This window comes from Furipterus horrens, unplaced genomic scaffold, assembly GCF_987537825.1.
Source record: "Furipterus horrens unplaced genomic scaffold, mFurHor1.1.pri manual_scaffold_9, whole genome shotgun sequence".
NCBI classification, from domain to species: Eukaryota; Metazoa; Chordata; class Mammalia; order Chiroptera; family Furipteridae; genus Furipterus; species Furipterus horrens.
Genome location: NW_028327179.1, coordinates 18,304,991 through 18,317,888, shown reverse-complemented (window position 1 = coordinate 18,317,888; position 12,898 = coordinate 18,304,991). Strand labels below are relative to the sequence as shown.

The following is a 12,898-nucleotide window of genomic DNA, read 5'->3' as shown; positions in this document are numbered from 1 at the left end:
AAATCATGGGACCATATGTTTATAGAATTTATTTTGTGAATGAATTTATTTTGAGAATTTAAGTTACTGATTCAGTCATGCTGAAGAATACGTATCTGGAAAACCTCTTTAAGAACAATATTAAACTCTTCCCAGGAGACTCAAAGTGAAGAAATTACTTTAAAACTCCTGACAACTGAAATAGGATCTTTTGGAGGTAATTGTCCAACTAGCAGAAGACAGCAATGATTATTTTATACAAAGTCCCTAAAATAATACAAATTTTTGTCATTGTAAAAGATCTGTAAGCTTTACCTAGAGTAATTCATCTATGAACTGTGTGAAAACTAAATTAATTATACTTATGTAAAGGTCATGGGATACATTAGATTTAAAGAGACATTTGTTCTAACCCTGGGCACCAATTTTGCCAGTCTTTAGGAGTGAACCTTTCATGGAGTGTAACTTGTCACATTCACGTATTTTACAATATTCTCAGATCAGGACATTATAAAAAGTAGATCATTTTTTTGACTAATTTATTTTCAGAATATAATATCTGTGTATGGTATACTAATTTATGTATGAGCACACCTACAGTGACATTTGTAAATGATACATTTGATGGTTGAGTTCAATACATAGTATAGCATAAGTCCAAGAGGTATCTTATTTATTTGGTGTTTTTAATAGAGTGGAATGTTGTCTTATTTGATACAGTAATCTTATACCAGTGAGGAGAAAGCAAAATTTGACTGCTGTTATATATCTGGGGATTGAAGAAGAAAGGCTGAAAATACCAAATTCAACCATGCCCTTGAAATTCCACATGAAGCCCTTGTAAACAATTGGTTCTAGCAAAAATTAAAAAGGAATTAGGGATGAAACTAAACATAAATATTCATAGATGGTATTTTCAAATCTTCACTTATTAAAAACTATTTCCTTTCCATTCCCGTTTTTCCTATCTCTTCCGACAATAAGCAGATACACAAAAACTTCTTGTAACACATGAATAGGCATTTTATATTCACCCCTTTTGCAAGTTCTAAGTCCCTCTTACCAGCTAATACAAACATACACCACTTTTAATGTGGTCAGGGAGAATTTTCTTCTCGAAGGACCAAGTACTAAAGCCAGACCATTTAATGTTTTGATGGTAATACAATTTGGTGCCGTTGGATGAATAAACCAGTGTGGTTTGGATTGAAGTTTCATTTTTCTTTGCTTCCATTTTGGTGTGGATGAGGCCATCACAATTAATTTTTCAAGCTTAGCATTGCTTTGGCAAAGGGACCTCCAATATTCCATTTCCCCACTGAGTAGCGGGAAATTTTAAGGAGACAAGTCCAAGAGAAGGAATCACTTCTTGATGAAACATTGCATTGACTTGCTGTGTGACTAAGACAAACCATTTACCTCTTTGTCCTTTAATTTCTCCATCACTGAAAATTGCTTTGCTTCCCTGGTGCACAGCAATTTTGAAAGATGAAACATGAGTTTTGAAAAGAAACATGCCACATAATTTTGAGGTATTAGACTTCTGCTTTTGTAATACCAAAATGACCACCATTCATTAAATCCTTTGAATAGGATAATTTATTATTACTATTGATGGTGTAATTATTATTGCTTTATTACTGTTATCATACATTTCAAGTTCTTAATAGCATTTTTATTTGATATAATTCCACTTGTAGTTTATTTTATTAAACAAAAGTATCTGGAGTGTCATTTTCAATATTTAAAGATTTGGGGATCTGTTATGAATTAATATAAAATTCATGTTTAAGTCAAATTCCTGCATGTTTTGTACAACCTCTCGATGAGTTATCTGAAGAATTTTATTTAAAAAATTAAATATTGGAAACGTACAGCTCTTTTTACTTATTGGAGGACACGTAGAGAAAGAACAGATTATTCCTGCTGCTTGAGACTCCAAAATTACAGACCGTTTTGTCTCTAGCTTCTTAATTGTTATGATGTAGCCTTAGTTTAGCCATTTGAATAAAATTTACTTTTCCCGTATACCTTTTACTTAATCAGTATATTAAAATAAAAATACATTTCCTAGTTGTTAAACCTGAAATTGGCATCATTTTTGATGTTAGAAGATCTTCTTGAGTACAGTGCTACCCACCACGGACTTGTCTCCAATGCTTCAACTCTAGTTTAACGTCTCCTTTGTGAATTCAGTTAGTTTAATAGACATACTGTTATCCGTTTCCATATTCAGGCAAAGGTCAGATGGGCCTTTTTTTCGGGGGGAGGTGGGAGGATAAGAAATAAAAAACTAATCTAATGATGTAAACACCTAATGACCCACATGGATGAAAGAAGATTCACATCTTTATTATTTCTTGATACAGGCTTCAAATTCACTCAAAGAAAAACAGAAGTGTGAGACCCAACCACTTAGGCAAGGCGTCGCCCTGCCCGCGCAGTATGGGGGCACCCTGCCGGCGTCTTCGAGCCATCCCCATGTCGCCTTAGAGGGAAAGCCCAACAGCAGCCACCAAGCTCTCCTGCAGCATTTATTACTGAAAGAGCAAATGCGACAGCAAAAGCTTCTTGTGGCTGGTAATTAATAAGGGCACCATTTATAGCTCATTTGGGGGACTTTTGTCAATGATCCAATGTAATTTAACTCAAGACACTGGTAAAGATTTACCCTTTTCCAAGGTCTCCCTGATCCCTGGCACTGTGGGAAAGGCTATCATCCTTAGTTATTTCCCTAGATCCATGAAACACACACACACACACACACACACACACACACACACACACACAAAATCTCAGCTTATTTAACCTTCACATACCAGGGTGGAGTAATGGTGAGTCATTCATTGGTCAGACACATGCCCGTCCAATTCTGTGGTACTTCTGCCTTCACCCCATCCAGCCAGATCTTCTTCTGATGTTTGCCTCGCAGACCCACTCCTTTTCATACACTTTATCCCCTGAATCTGTTTTCTGTAGCTTCTTGTCTTTTCTTAAACAAAATTGTATGTGTGTATGTGCGCGTGTGTGTACATGGATATGTATTTTTTCTTTTTTTTTTCAGGTGGTGTTCCCTTACATCCTCAGTCTCCCTTGGCAACGAAAGAGAGAATTTCCCCTGGCATTAGAGGTACCCACAAGCTACCCCGTCACAGACCCCTGAATCGAACCCAGTCCGCACCTCTGCCTCAGAGCACGTTGGCTCAGCTGGTCATTCAACAGCAACACCAGCAATTCTTGGAGAAGCAGAAGCAATACCAGCAACAGATCCACATGAATAAAGTAAGCCCCCAAGCCAACTCAAAATGTCATAGTCACCACGGTGGACATTGGGGTTCTTCTCACTGACCTGGGCGTCTGAGGGGGAATGTTGGTACATGCCCTCGTCAAAAGGAGATCGCCACCAGAGCTCAAGGACGCCATCACAACATCAGCGTTTTCACCATCATTATATTCACAGGGTATTTGTAGCAATTTTGAGGTTATAGATTAGCAAGATCTTTTATGCACGAGCACCTATTTTTTTAAATCCTCACCTGAGTATATGTTTATTGATTTTTAGAGAGAGGGGGAGGGAGAAAGCAAGAGAAAGAGAAAAAGAGAGAAAAAAAAAACATTAATCAGTTGCCTCCTGTATGCAGCCTGACTGGGGATTGAAACTTCAACCTAGGTATGTGCTCTGACTGGGGATCAAACCCACAACTTTCTGGGGTATGGACAACGCTCCAACCAACTGAGCCACCTGGCCATGGCTGAGCACCTATTTTAATACATAAAGACACACAGGCACACACACATGCGCAGAGCCTCATTTTGGGAGTCTGCAGAAAAATCTCGGAGCAGAGTTTGGAGTTACGGTTTGACATGCGCAGGCAGAAAGGACAAGGTTAGCCAACAAGGTATTTCTCAGCAACTTGTATGTTCCCATGTTATAGTTATTTTCCAGCATTTCCCACTCTGTTCCAAACAGTGTTTAAAACAGTTTCTGAGAACCTTGTGGTCATTTCTGTTTGGCAGCCTTGTTGTGGCTGAAATGGAGTGCGAATGTCTGTATCACACCACATCCTTAGACACCCTCCTGCTGAGGCAACCACAAAGAAACAGTGATTACAATCTAACAACAGCAGACAGGCTGGTAAAGCCTTTTTAACGAATTTGTAAGCAAAACCACTTTGCACAGTTTTGCTACTACTCTCTGCTAGGGTTGGCTTATAAAATGGAATCCTCTCATTCCTGGAAAATGTTAAAGTGCTGAATATTAAGATTCTATCCACTTGCCCTGTTACTATATCACCTACAAGTATCTTACAGAGGTATTATATTGAGAAATTATTTCTGGTTTACTGTTAGATAGCTAAAAATCAGCTTAGTATTATAATGTTTTATTGTATTGTAAACGAAGCAAAACTTCATGGGCAAAGGTCTGATTACCTTTTAATAGCAGGAGGAGAAGGGGGTCTTTATCATGTGCTTGCCTGATTGCAGGTAGGCCAAGAGTTTTTCTTCTCTCTGGCCTCCACCTTATAAGGCAGAGCCATGAAGGGAACACAGGCTGGAGATCGCACTACTGAACAGAACTTCTTCCAGCCGACCCTCTGGTGCTTTCACAGATGATGTGTATGTGTGATGATGGATGTGTGTCGGGGGCGGGGGGATTGCAGGCTGTGGCAGCTGCCTCTCCTGCAAGCTTTTGGTCTACTAGACTATATTTCAGTATATTTTAGACTCCCTCCTTATATATCATCAGATTTATGCCTCTTTTATTGCTTTAGCATTTCTCTAATTATGAGATCAGTCTCATCACAGGAGAACCAACTTCCTTCTTGTATAATGGCATAGTACTCATTGACTTGAATGTGCTTCTGCGTATGTTTGCTATGTCACGGTGGAGTTAAGCTTGTTTTGTGGCCTCTTAGCACTACTTAAAACTGTCAGGTATTCTTGAAAACTTGTCCAGTGTCTAGTGAGAAGAAAATCTATGTGGAAGGAAAGATTGGCAATCCTACTTTCAGCCTGATTATATAGTCTGATCTGGAATTAGGTTTGTTAGAGTCCTATGAATACCTCTAAGAATATTTTGGAATACATGTTTTATAACCTGCAGTTGCCACTGTTTCAGACTCAGATGGCATGCTAGTATCAGAATCCTTATATTTCAGTTTCGCACTTGAGATTTTGATAGGCGATGCTAACGTCAGTCATGTGGCAGAAACTGAGATGGAAAGCATTTGCATTTTATCGATGAGAACGGCAACTCTTATCAGAGACCTTCTCCCATGCGGAGCTGATTCCTTGGAATCCGTTAGGAACTCTTTCCAAAATTAGAAACAACCCTATACTTTCAGGTACATGTTTGTACAGTGGTTTGATTATGAAATCTTGTCTTAATTAGGCAAAATGAAGTCCAGAAAACTTCAAAGTACAAAGCTGATCTTTATATATTAGCCCCTCTCAGCCTGGGTGTTTAGATTACTCAAGCAGGTCTCCAGTTGGCTTTTCCCCAAGTATGTATTCCATATGTTTAATCAAGATGGCATATGCACATTGAGTATTCCCCAGATTTCAGAAATATTTCACCTGCCTTCATTTGTCAAAGGGGACAGAGAAAAATCTTATTAAAGAAAGTATTAAACCTCTGTCCTATTCTCAACTATTCAAAATAGAACCACCAAGAACCAAATTGTTAAGAGTTCATCCTTCCCTGTGAGGTGATGAAAACATTTATTTCACATTAGGTGAGGGCCATAACTTAGATGTCAAAGCTACCAAGTTTCTGTATAAGAATATATTTATGTCTACGATAACTATTTAGACTATGCACTAATGAGCAATAAACACAGAAACTTTAATTTATGTCCTTTGTCTCCTGTTATCTTGGATGAACCTGTATTGAATCCATTCAAACTGGAGCCTAAGAGCTGACATCACAAAAACATGGACCCGGCTCTTGATATACTTATTATAACAGGAAATATAGGCACATAGGAAGACACAAGTGTGCTGTTACATTTTAAAATATCTCTGCCTTTTATTTCAATCTTTTTATTGTTGTTGGGTTTTAAGAATTTAGGGAAGCAAATATGGAGTGACAAGGAAGAAAAATAAGTAGGTTTATTTCTAAACCTGCATTATATTAAATAGGATTAGCTTTCATGATATAAAATTTTTAATGATATATTTTAATTGCTAATAATCTTTAGAAGAATTAGAAGCAAAACTATACTTTCAGAGCATAGAGTATACAATGAGTTACTGATTAAATTTTGAAGGCTTTCTTGATCTTACTATAACTTGAATGCATTTATGAAAGCAGTCATTTGTGCTTGTTATAACTATACAATGAAAATGTTGTTAATTATATTAAATAAGTTACCTGCTTGTTGGCTGAATTACCATGACATTTATATGGAAAATTTATGCATTGAAAGAATTATTTGCTTCATATAATTATGGCGTAAGTACTGAGTAGATTAGCAGATCTATCCCTGGGATGGGTTTATATAATATTTGTAATTTTATATCTACACAATGGAGCAAGCTAGAAAGGTGAGTGGAAATCCTGTCAGAATGATTTATCTCTGCTAATCAGTATGAGTATTCTCCTTGCACTGCAAGTGTTTTGGGAAGCTTAACCATAAGAGATTCATGACTTACAACATTTGCTCTTTTCTCTTTTTGAGACATGGAAGAAATTCAGAAATGCATTAAGTAATTTTTATTTCTAATGTATAGTACATTTGTGCAGTGATGACTTGCAAGCCTTTTCAAAAAACCAAGAGGAGTTTCTTTATACTGCATCAAAATAAGACCATTGCTTTTGCCAGTATCTTCTGCTCTTTTTTATTGGAAGGATAGAAAGAGGTTTCTAAAGTAGAATTTTCTTCATAAATACCAAAGAGCAAACAAAAAGTAAGAGGGTATTGGTAATTTTCTTCTGAGACCATTTCAACTTTAAATACTACCACAGACTTTCTGGTAAAATAAACTATGATAAGTGAAAACAAAATACACCTCAGTTATTTAGATATTTTTATCATTTTTGAATGATAAAACCACAGCATATATGTTTTTTAAAAGGTATTTATTAATATTAGAGAAAGAGGAAGGGAGAGACAAAGAGAGGGAAATATAGATTAGTTGCGTCCCAGATGTGCCCCAGTCAGGAATCGAACTGGCAACCTAGGTATGTGCCCCGATCGGGAATCGAACCCCCAACCTTTTGTTATACAGTATGATGCTCCAGTGAACTGAGCTATGCCAGCCAGGACAACAACTGCATATTTAAATGAAGGGCAAATCTCTAGTCACATCACTATCTAATTGATACACAGAAATTTTCCAAAGCATCTTCAGACATTTTTATGATGAGATAATTAGACATACTTCTCTGTCCCTGCCCAATGACGTTTTCTTGAATTATTTATTGTTACAGTATTAATAGAATACCACCAATTCATGATTAATAATTTCTCTTTTAACTAGAATTATAGTATCTTTTCTAATACCTATACTTTCATATTCATTCTACCAAATCCATAGAGCAGAAATTTAAAGAAAGCTCTTTTTTCATTGACTACTTATTTGAATTAAAGACTGGCCTGGGCTATATCCATTTAGCAAATCATACTGAACTCTTATCTTGTGCCAGACACTCTTTTAGGCACTAAGGAAACAACATTCAGTGTCGTCAGGGAGCTTACAGCGTGGGGCAGGGAGTGCAGGATTCAACTGAACAGTAATACGGTGTGTTAAGTATTAGGATGGAGGGGGAAGGAGATTATCATTGAGGAAATAAGACTTGAGATTTGTTTGGTTACTTCTCTGAATATTCTTGTTTAGTTAACATCTTTTCTTCTTTTGTCTTTTTCTCTCTTTCTCTGTCTCTGTCTCTCTGTGTATTTCTTTCTTTCTCTCTTTGTTTCTTTCTTATATATTCTTGGTGATAAATATCTTATGCATTCCTATGACTGGATATCAGCCAACACTTCTAAAAAACTCATAAATTATGAGATGATATCTTATATATGTCAAGGTTCACTCTAGATATAAGTGTTTATTATATATATATATATATATTACTATGATACTTAGGCATTTTGACATGAGAGCTATTTTATCATAATAAAAATATATTTAAGATGAGACCAGTAAAGGGCAGGCCAAACAGATGTCCTGTGTTGCCCTTATTCAAACAGGTAGATTCTATGTCTGACAAGCAAGGCACGAATATAATTTTGCTGAAATGCTGGAACAGATCATTTGGGGACCGTTCGTTAAGTTTTAGAGGAGAATTTGACCCTTTATGTGAGTAGTATTTGTGATATTCCTTTTCTTGACACGATTTCTAACGTAAGTGTTACATATTCTCCATAAGCTCTCCTGATTCATATCCACTCCTTGTCCTAATAATCCCTCCACAGCAGCACAAGGGAGTATATTCTTTCATGCCCGGGCTCACATGCAAAGCAGAGCATGCATCTGTGTGGGTGCTACTCTTTTCCTTATGAAGTGTCTCTGAAGGCAGTCCTGAAATAAAGCTATTTTGTACAAAGTTTCTATTTTCCCAAGAAGATTAATTTGAAGAACAACTGTTAGACGTATGCTTTTCAAAATGTTTACACTTTTTGAGTCACACTTCATAGTATCAAAAAAATAAACACTTCATATTAGCTTTGCTTTCACAAAGGTAATTCTATCTATGGCTTACCTGTGGGAAGATTAAAATTTTCAGTATATTTAGATGAGGACCACGGAGCAGTTTTGCTTTGCTGCCACACCTGTTTCTCCTCCGTGTCTTCTCCTTCTTTCCTTTTCTGTGCTGTGTGCCTTCCTAGCGCCTTATCCGTTAGTACCTTAGGGATAAGGTCATTTAAATAATACTGGCTCCCTTTTGTTTGTAGGATCTACTGTGAGCTGGAACACCTTATGGGTGTTATCTCCTCAAACTTAACACCTCACTTTGTTTTAATATCAAGAAACTTAAATTGAGCGGGCTTCAGTACATTGAACAAGGTCACAGGGCTAGGAGTTGACTGAGCTGGCATTTGACAGAGGATATATGACCCAAAAGCCTGTCCTTCATCTAATCATGTGCTTATGATTTTAGTGCTGTTTTTATCACAAAGCAGGAGACAAGATTTTCCTACTTTTATTTTTACCAAAAAAGAAAACTTACCATTAAAAACAAGGCAAATAAACAAAACAAAGAAGAGCATCTTATGTTTTGTTAATGTTAGTTTGGATTTGCCAGGATGAAAAAGTCACAGTGTCTATGCATTGCTCTCTATCTTGGAAGAGTTTTTCGTTTTCTTAAATAGATTTATTGAGAAAGAGGAGGAGGAGGGGGAGAGAGAGAAAGAGAACAATTGGTTGCCTCCCATCCGAGTCCAGACTGAGGATCAAACCTGCAACCTAGTATCTGCCCTGACCGGGAATCGAACCCCCAACCTTTTGGTATACAGGACAACACTTCAACCAACTGATCCACAATGACAAGGGCTTGGAAGAATTTGCTTTTTTTTTTTTTTTTTTTTTTTTAACAGACCTGATGGTAGGACATTTAGATAATTCTGTTGGATTGTAAGGCTTTCCAACAGTACAATGCGGGTGCAGAGCAGAGCCCACTACAGCCAGGCCACGTTTCTTTCCCCTCTTGTATGTTGTAAGGTTGCCATTGTTTCAGACTGGGCAAACATCTCACAGCAGTTCTGAGGAAGCCTGAAGCTGAAAGTCTACTGACTTCATCAAGTTCAACTGAAATGCAAATGTTGGCATCTCATCTAGGGGTGGTTGGAAAATGCCTTGTTTTAAGTTTTGAAAAATGGATGAGTAGAAACTTGAACTGGGCTTTCATTTAGGAAAGTAGGCATTACTGTTGTCAGGTTTAATTTCTCTCTATCCATTTGACAGCTTGTTTCCATGCAGAGTCTTTAATCACCAATTTCAGATTACATTCTGCCCATTAGATGGATAGTATGTCCAAAGACTTAGCTAACCCTGAAAGGCAGTCTTAATTTTATAACAGTAAAAAGGCTCCTAGATTATTTATCTATCTATAAAGGTTTATAAAAGAAACTTTGACTTTACCCTTAAATAGATGCTATTTTGACATGATTAGCCCAATGTAAATAGATCTGTGTAGGTATGTAGTCAGCTTCAAAAAAAGCCACTTACGCTGCAATGCCAGCTTACATCAGCACAGAGAATTCATATAGAAGCATTTCGCTATATAATTACAAGTGGATGGTTTATAATATACAGAAAACGGCTTGCTGCTTTATTATTAGATGTGATGAAATCCTGTGTTTGTAAAAGAAACTAAATGACCATTTCGGTGGATTAATGTGCAGCATTCATAAACGTTCCTGCGTTCATAACTTGAAGATGAAGGGAAGGACCTCGACCTTTCCTTTCACTCCGCACTGTTAATCTAGTCAGAGACGCTTTTACTGAATGAGAAAAACAATAGCTGGACAGGACTATGAGGTAAGAAAATAGGGGAAAGAAAAATATCTGGGGAATTAAACCATGTGAGCCGTTTGACTGATGTTGATTCCAGGCAGTTCAAAGGGAGAGGGAAGCTTAATAATTGGGTTGTTTCCCAACCTTGACAAATAGTTTCATTTGACAGGATGAAATAATTAAGTCTTACTAAGGAATTTTTAATATAGCTAAGTGATTTGTGGACATGAAAACCACTAATGTGTAGCCGTCTCTTTGTTAGAGATTTTGGTTGCTTATAAGTTCCTGACTGTAGATGTTTTTTTTTTTTTTTTTCTCCCTCTATCTTTCTGCTCTTTCTCTAAATACTTATGAAATCTGAGGGAACATAGTGACCCTGAAATGTCATGTGGTCTAGAATAGTCCCATTCCTTCAGTCAGAATTGCATCCCAGGCCATGCTCCCAATATCCTGAACGTATTGTTACTCTCTTGCTATTAAAATTAGTTGTATCAACCAGCAATAAAAACTCACTTCTACAGAAGAATTCCTGCCATGAAATAATTTATGATGTTCCACAGAGATTTATTAGCAAGGATTTTGCTGCATGGTGGAAATGAAAATAAAGAAAGCATGTTTTTTTCCCTTGAATGGGCTCACAGACTTGCAAACAGATAATTCTATTCAAAAATGGTTCTACATAATACATAGCTCATTAGAATTGCAAGGTCAAGAATGCTTGCTATTCTTCCCAAGAGAAGTTTCTGGTGTCCTACACCATTTTTTATTAGTTCTGCATCTTTGGTCAAAACATTGAACTTCTTTGTCCAATAATTCTCCTATCTGCACATTTTAGAGGTAGCTAGTGAGGCTTACCTGAGAGAATGTACTAAAAGTGCTTTGTAATTAAACACAATAAGCAGTACTGACATCTGACTCAGTATTAATATTTTTTTATCACACGAACAGTTCTCTTTTCCATAGTTATTAATGAAGATGGTTGTCTGGAAGTGCTAAACTGTTCCCAAGACACACATTTCCCATTTGTTTCAGTATTGCATCAGGTTAGTTTGTTGTCAACTGAACCACTAAATTTTATTCCAGTTTTCTCTTACATCTTTGTCTTCATCATACAGCCGACCTTGTTTTCTCTTTGGAACAATATTATGGTTAGTTATTGAATATTTATTGAGTTATCATTTACACACAGGAACATATATTCCTTTTGCTGTACAGTTTAATGAGTTTGGACAAATACATATTGTCCTATGATTTCCACAATCAAGATATAGAACAGGTCCCTCAACATCCAAAATTCCCTTCTGCTCTCCTTTGCGGTCAGTCCCTACCCCTACCTCCAACCATTGGCAAAGTAGTTGAATTTTTCACCATTCAAGGAACATTTAAAAAAGTCACAATTGGGAAGGCTGGTGTCTTCTAAGCGCATGCGCACATCTGCCCTAAATGATCTGAACTGCAGAATGTTCAATCAGGAAGGGATATATGGGATTATTTTCAGAGGTCATAAGTTGATAGTCATGGACAGGATCTATTCCTTTGACCTCCCTGGTGTCTTAAAAAGCATTTTGAATTATTGGTAAATCTTTAAAAGTAGAAAGGTTTCAAATACAATTCTAGATTTCTGGCATTGTCTGAAAAATTAGAAAGTCTGGCCACAGTGGGCCCATATTCCCACGTGGGCAAGTATCATCAGCTGGGGTTTACTCTCGGTTGTCCATTTTAAACAGGGTTTGTCCCACCGTCCAGTTTACCAAAGAAAGGGATTGATCAAGGCAGGGGAAAGGGACATGTTCATGTATCAAGTGATTGGAAAATAATTGGCTTTGGGATATTATCTATTCTGAGACAATTCAAAATCACCAGGGTTAGCAAAAGTAAATAAATAAATAAGGGATTTATTTATTTATATGCCTTTCCCCACTGTGCCTCTACTCATTGCCCTTGAAAAGCAAAGAAAGAAAACTTTGGAAAAAGTGTACTTTCAGCTGAAAATCAGAAAGAATATCAGGAAAATCTTGTTATGTAACATAAAAGGACATAAAATTGCACAGTGCTGTAACAGAAGGAAAAATAAGTCTTTTGTGTTCCAGTGAAGGGCAACCCCTAATAGTTCTTGTTCTCTTGCTGAGGATTTTATGTTCTGAAAGGTCAACCTTCCTGTTCTAAGTTTTGATCACCTAACTCCAATCTTCCATAGTGGGCAGAGTGATTCTTACAAATGCAAGTCACATTATGTCAAAGGCTTGCTTAAAACTCCTCAGTTGCTCCTTATTGATTCTAGGATGAAATTCAAACATCTTTGACCTACAAGGCTGTCCTGATCTGGCTCTTGTCCCCTGAGTGACCTCATCTCCTAGCCCCTTCACTTCCTTCCTGAGCTCCAGCCACATTGGCCTCCTCTCCTGTCTGTGGGGAATCTCATTCTACCTCCGGGAGTTGTGCTAGCCACAGTTCTGTG

The 12,898-nt window shown here is 37.1% G+C and overlaps 1 protein-coding gene across 2 annotated transcripts in view; it reads left to right on the top strand.

Annotated features, from left to right (window-relative positions):
- The window catches only part of LOC150001369 (histone deacetylase 9-like), a 465,158-nt gene that overhangs the window by 442,096 nt on the left and 10,164 nt on the right, over window positions 1-12,898 (top strand). For both annotated transcript variants that reach the window (XM_090287130.1, XM_090287131.1), the window contains 2 exons: window positions 2,349-2,559; window positions 3,044-3,261. In XM_090287130.1, coding sequence (XP_090143256.1) covers window positions 2,349-2,559; window positions 3,044-3,261 — 429 coding nt within the window. The remainder of the gene's footprint in view (window positions 1-2,348; window positions 2,560-3,043; window positions 3,262-12,898) is intronic.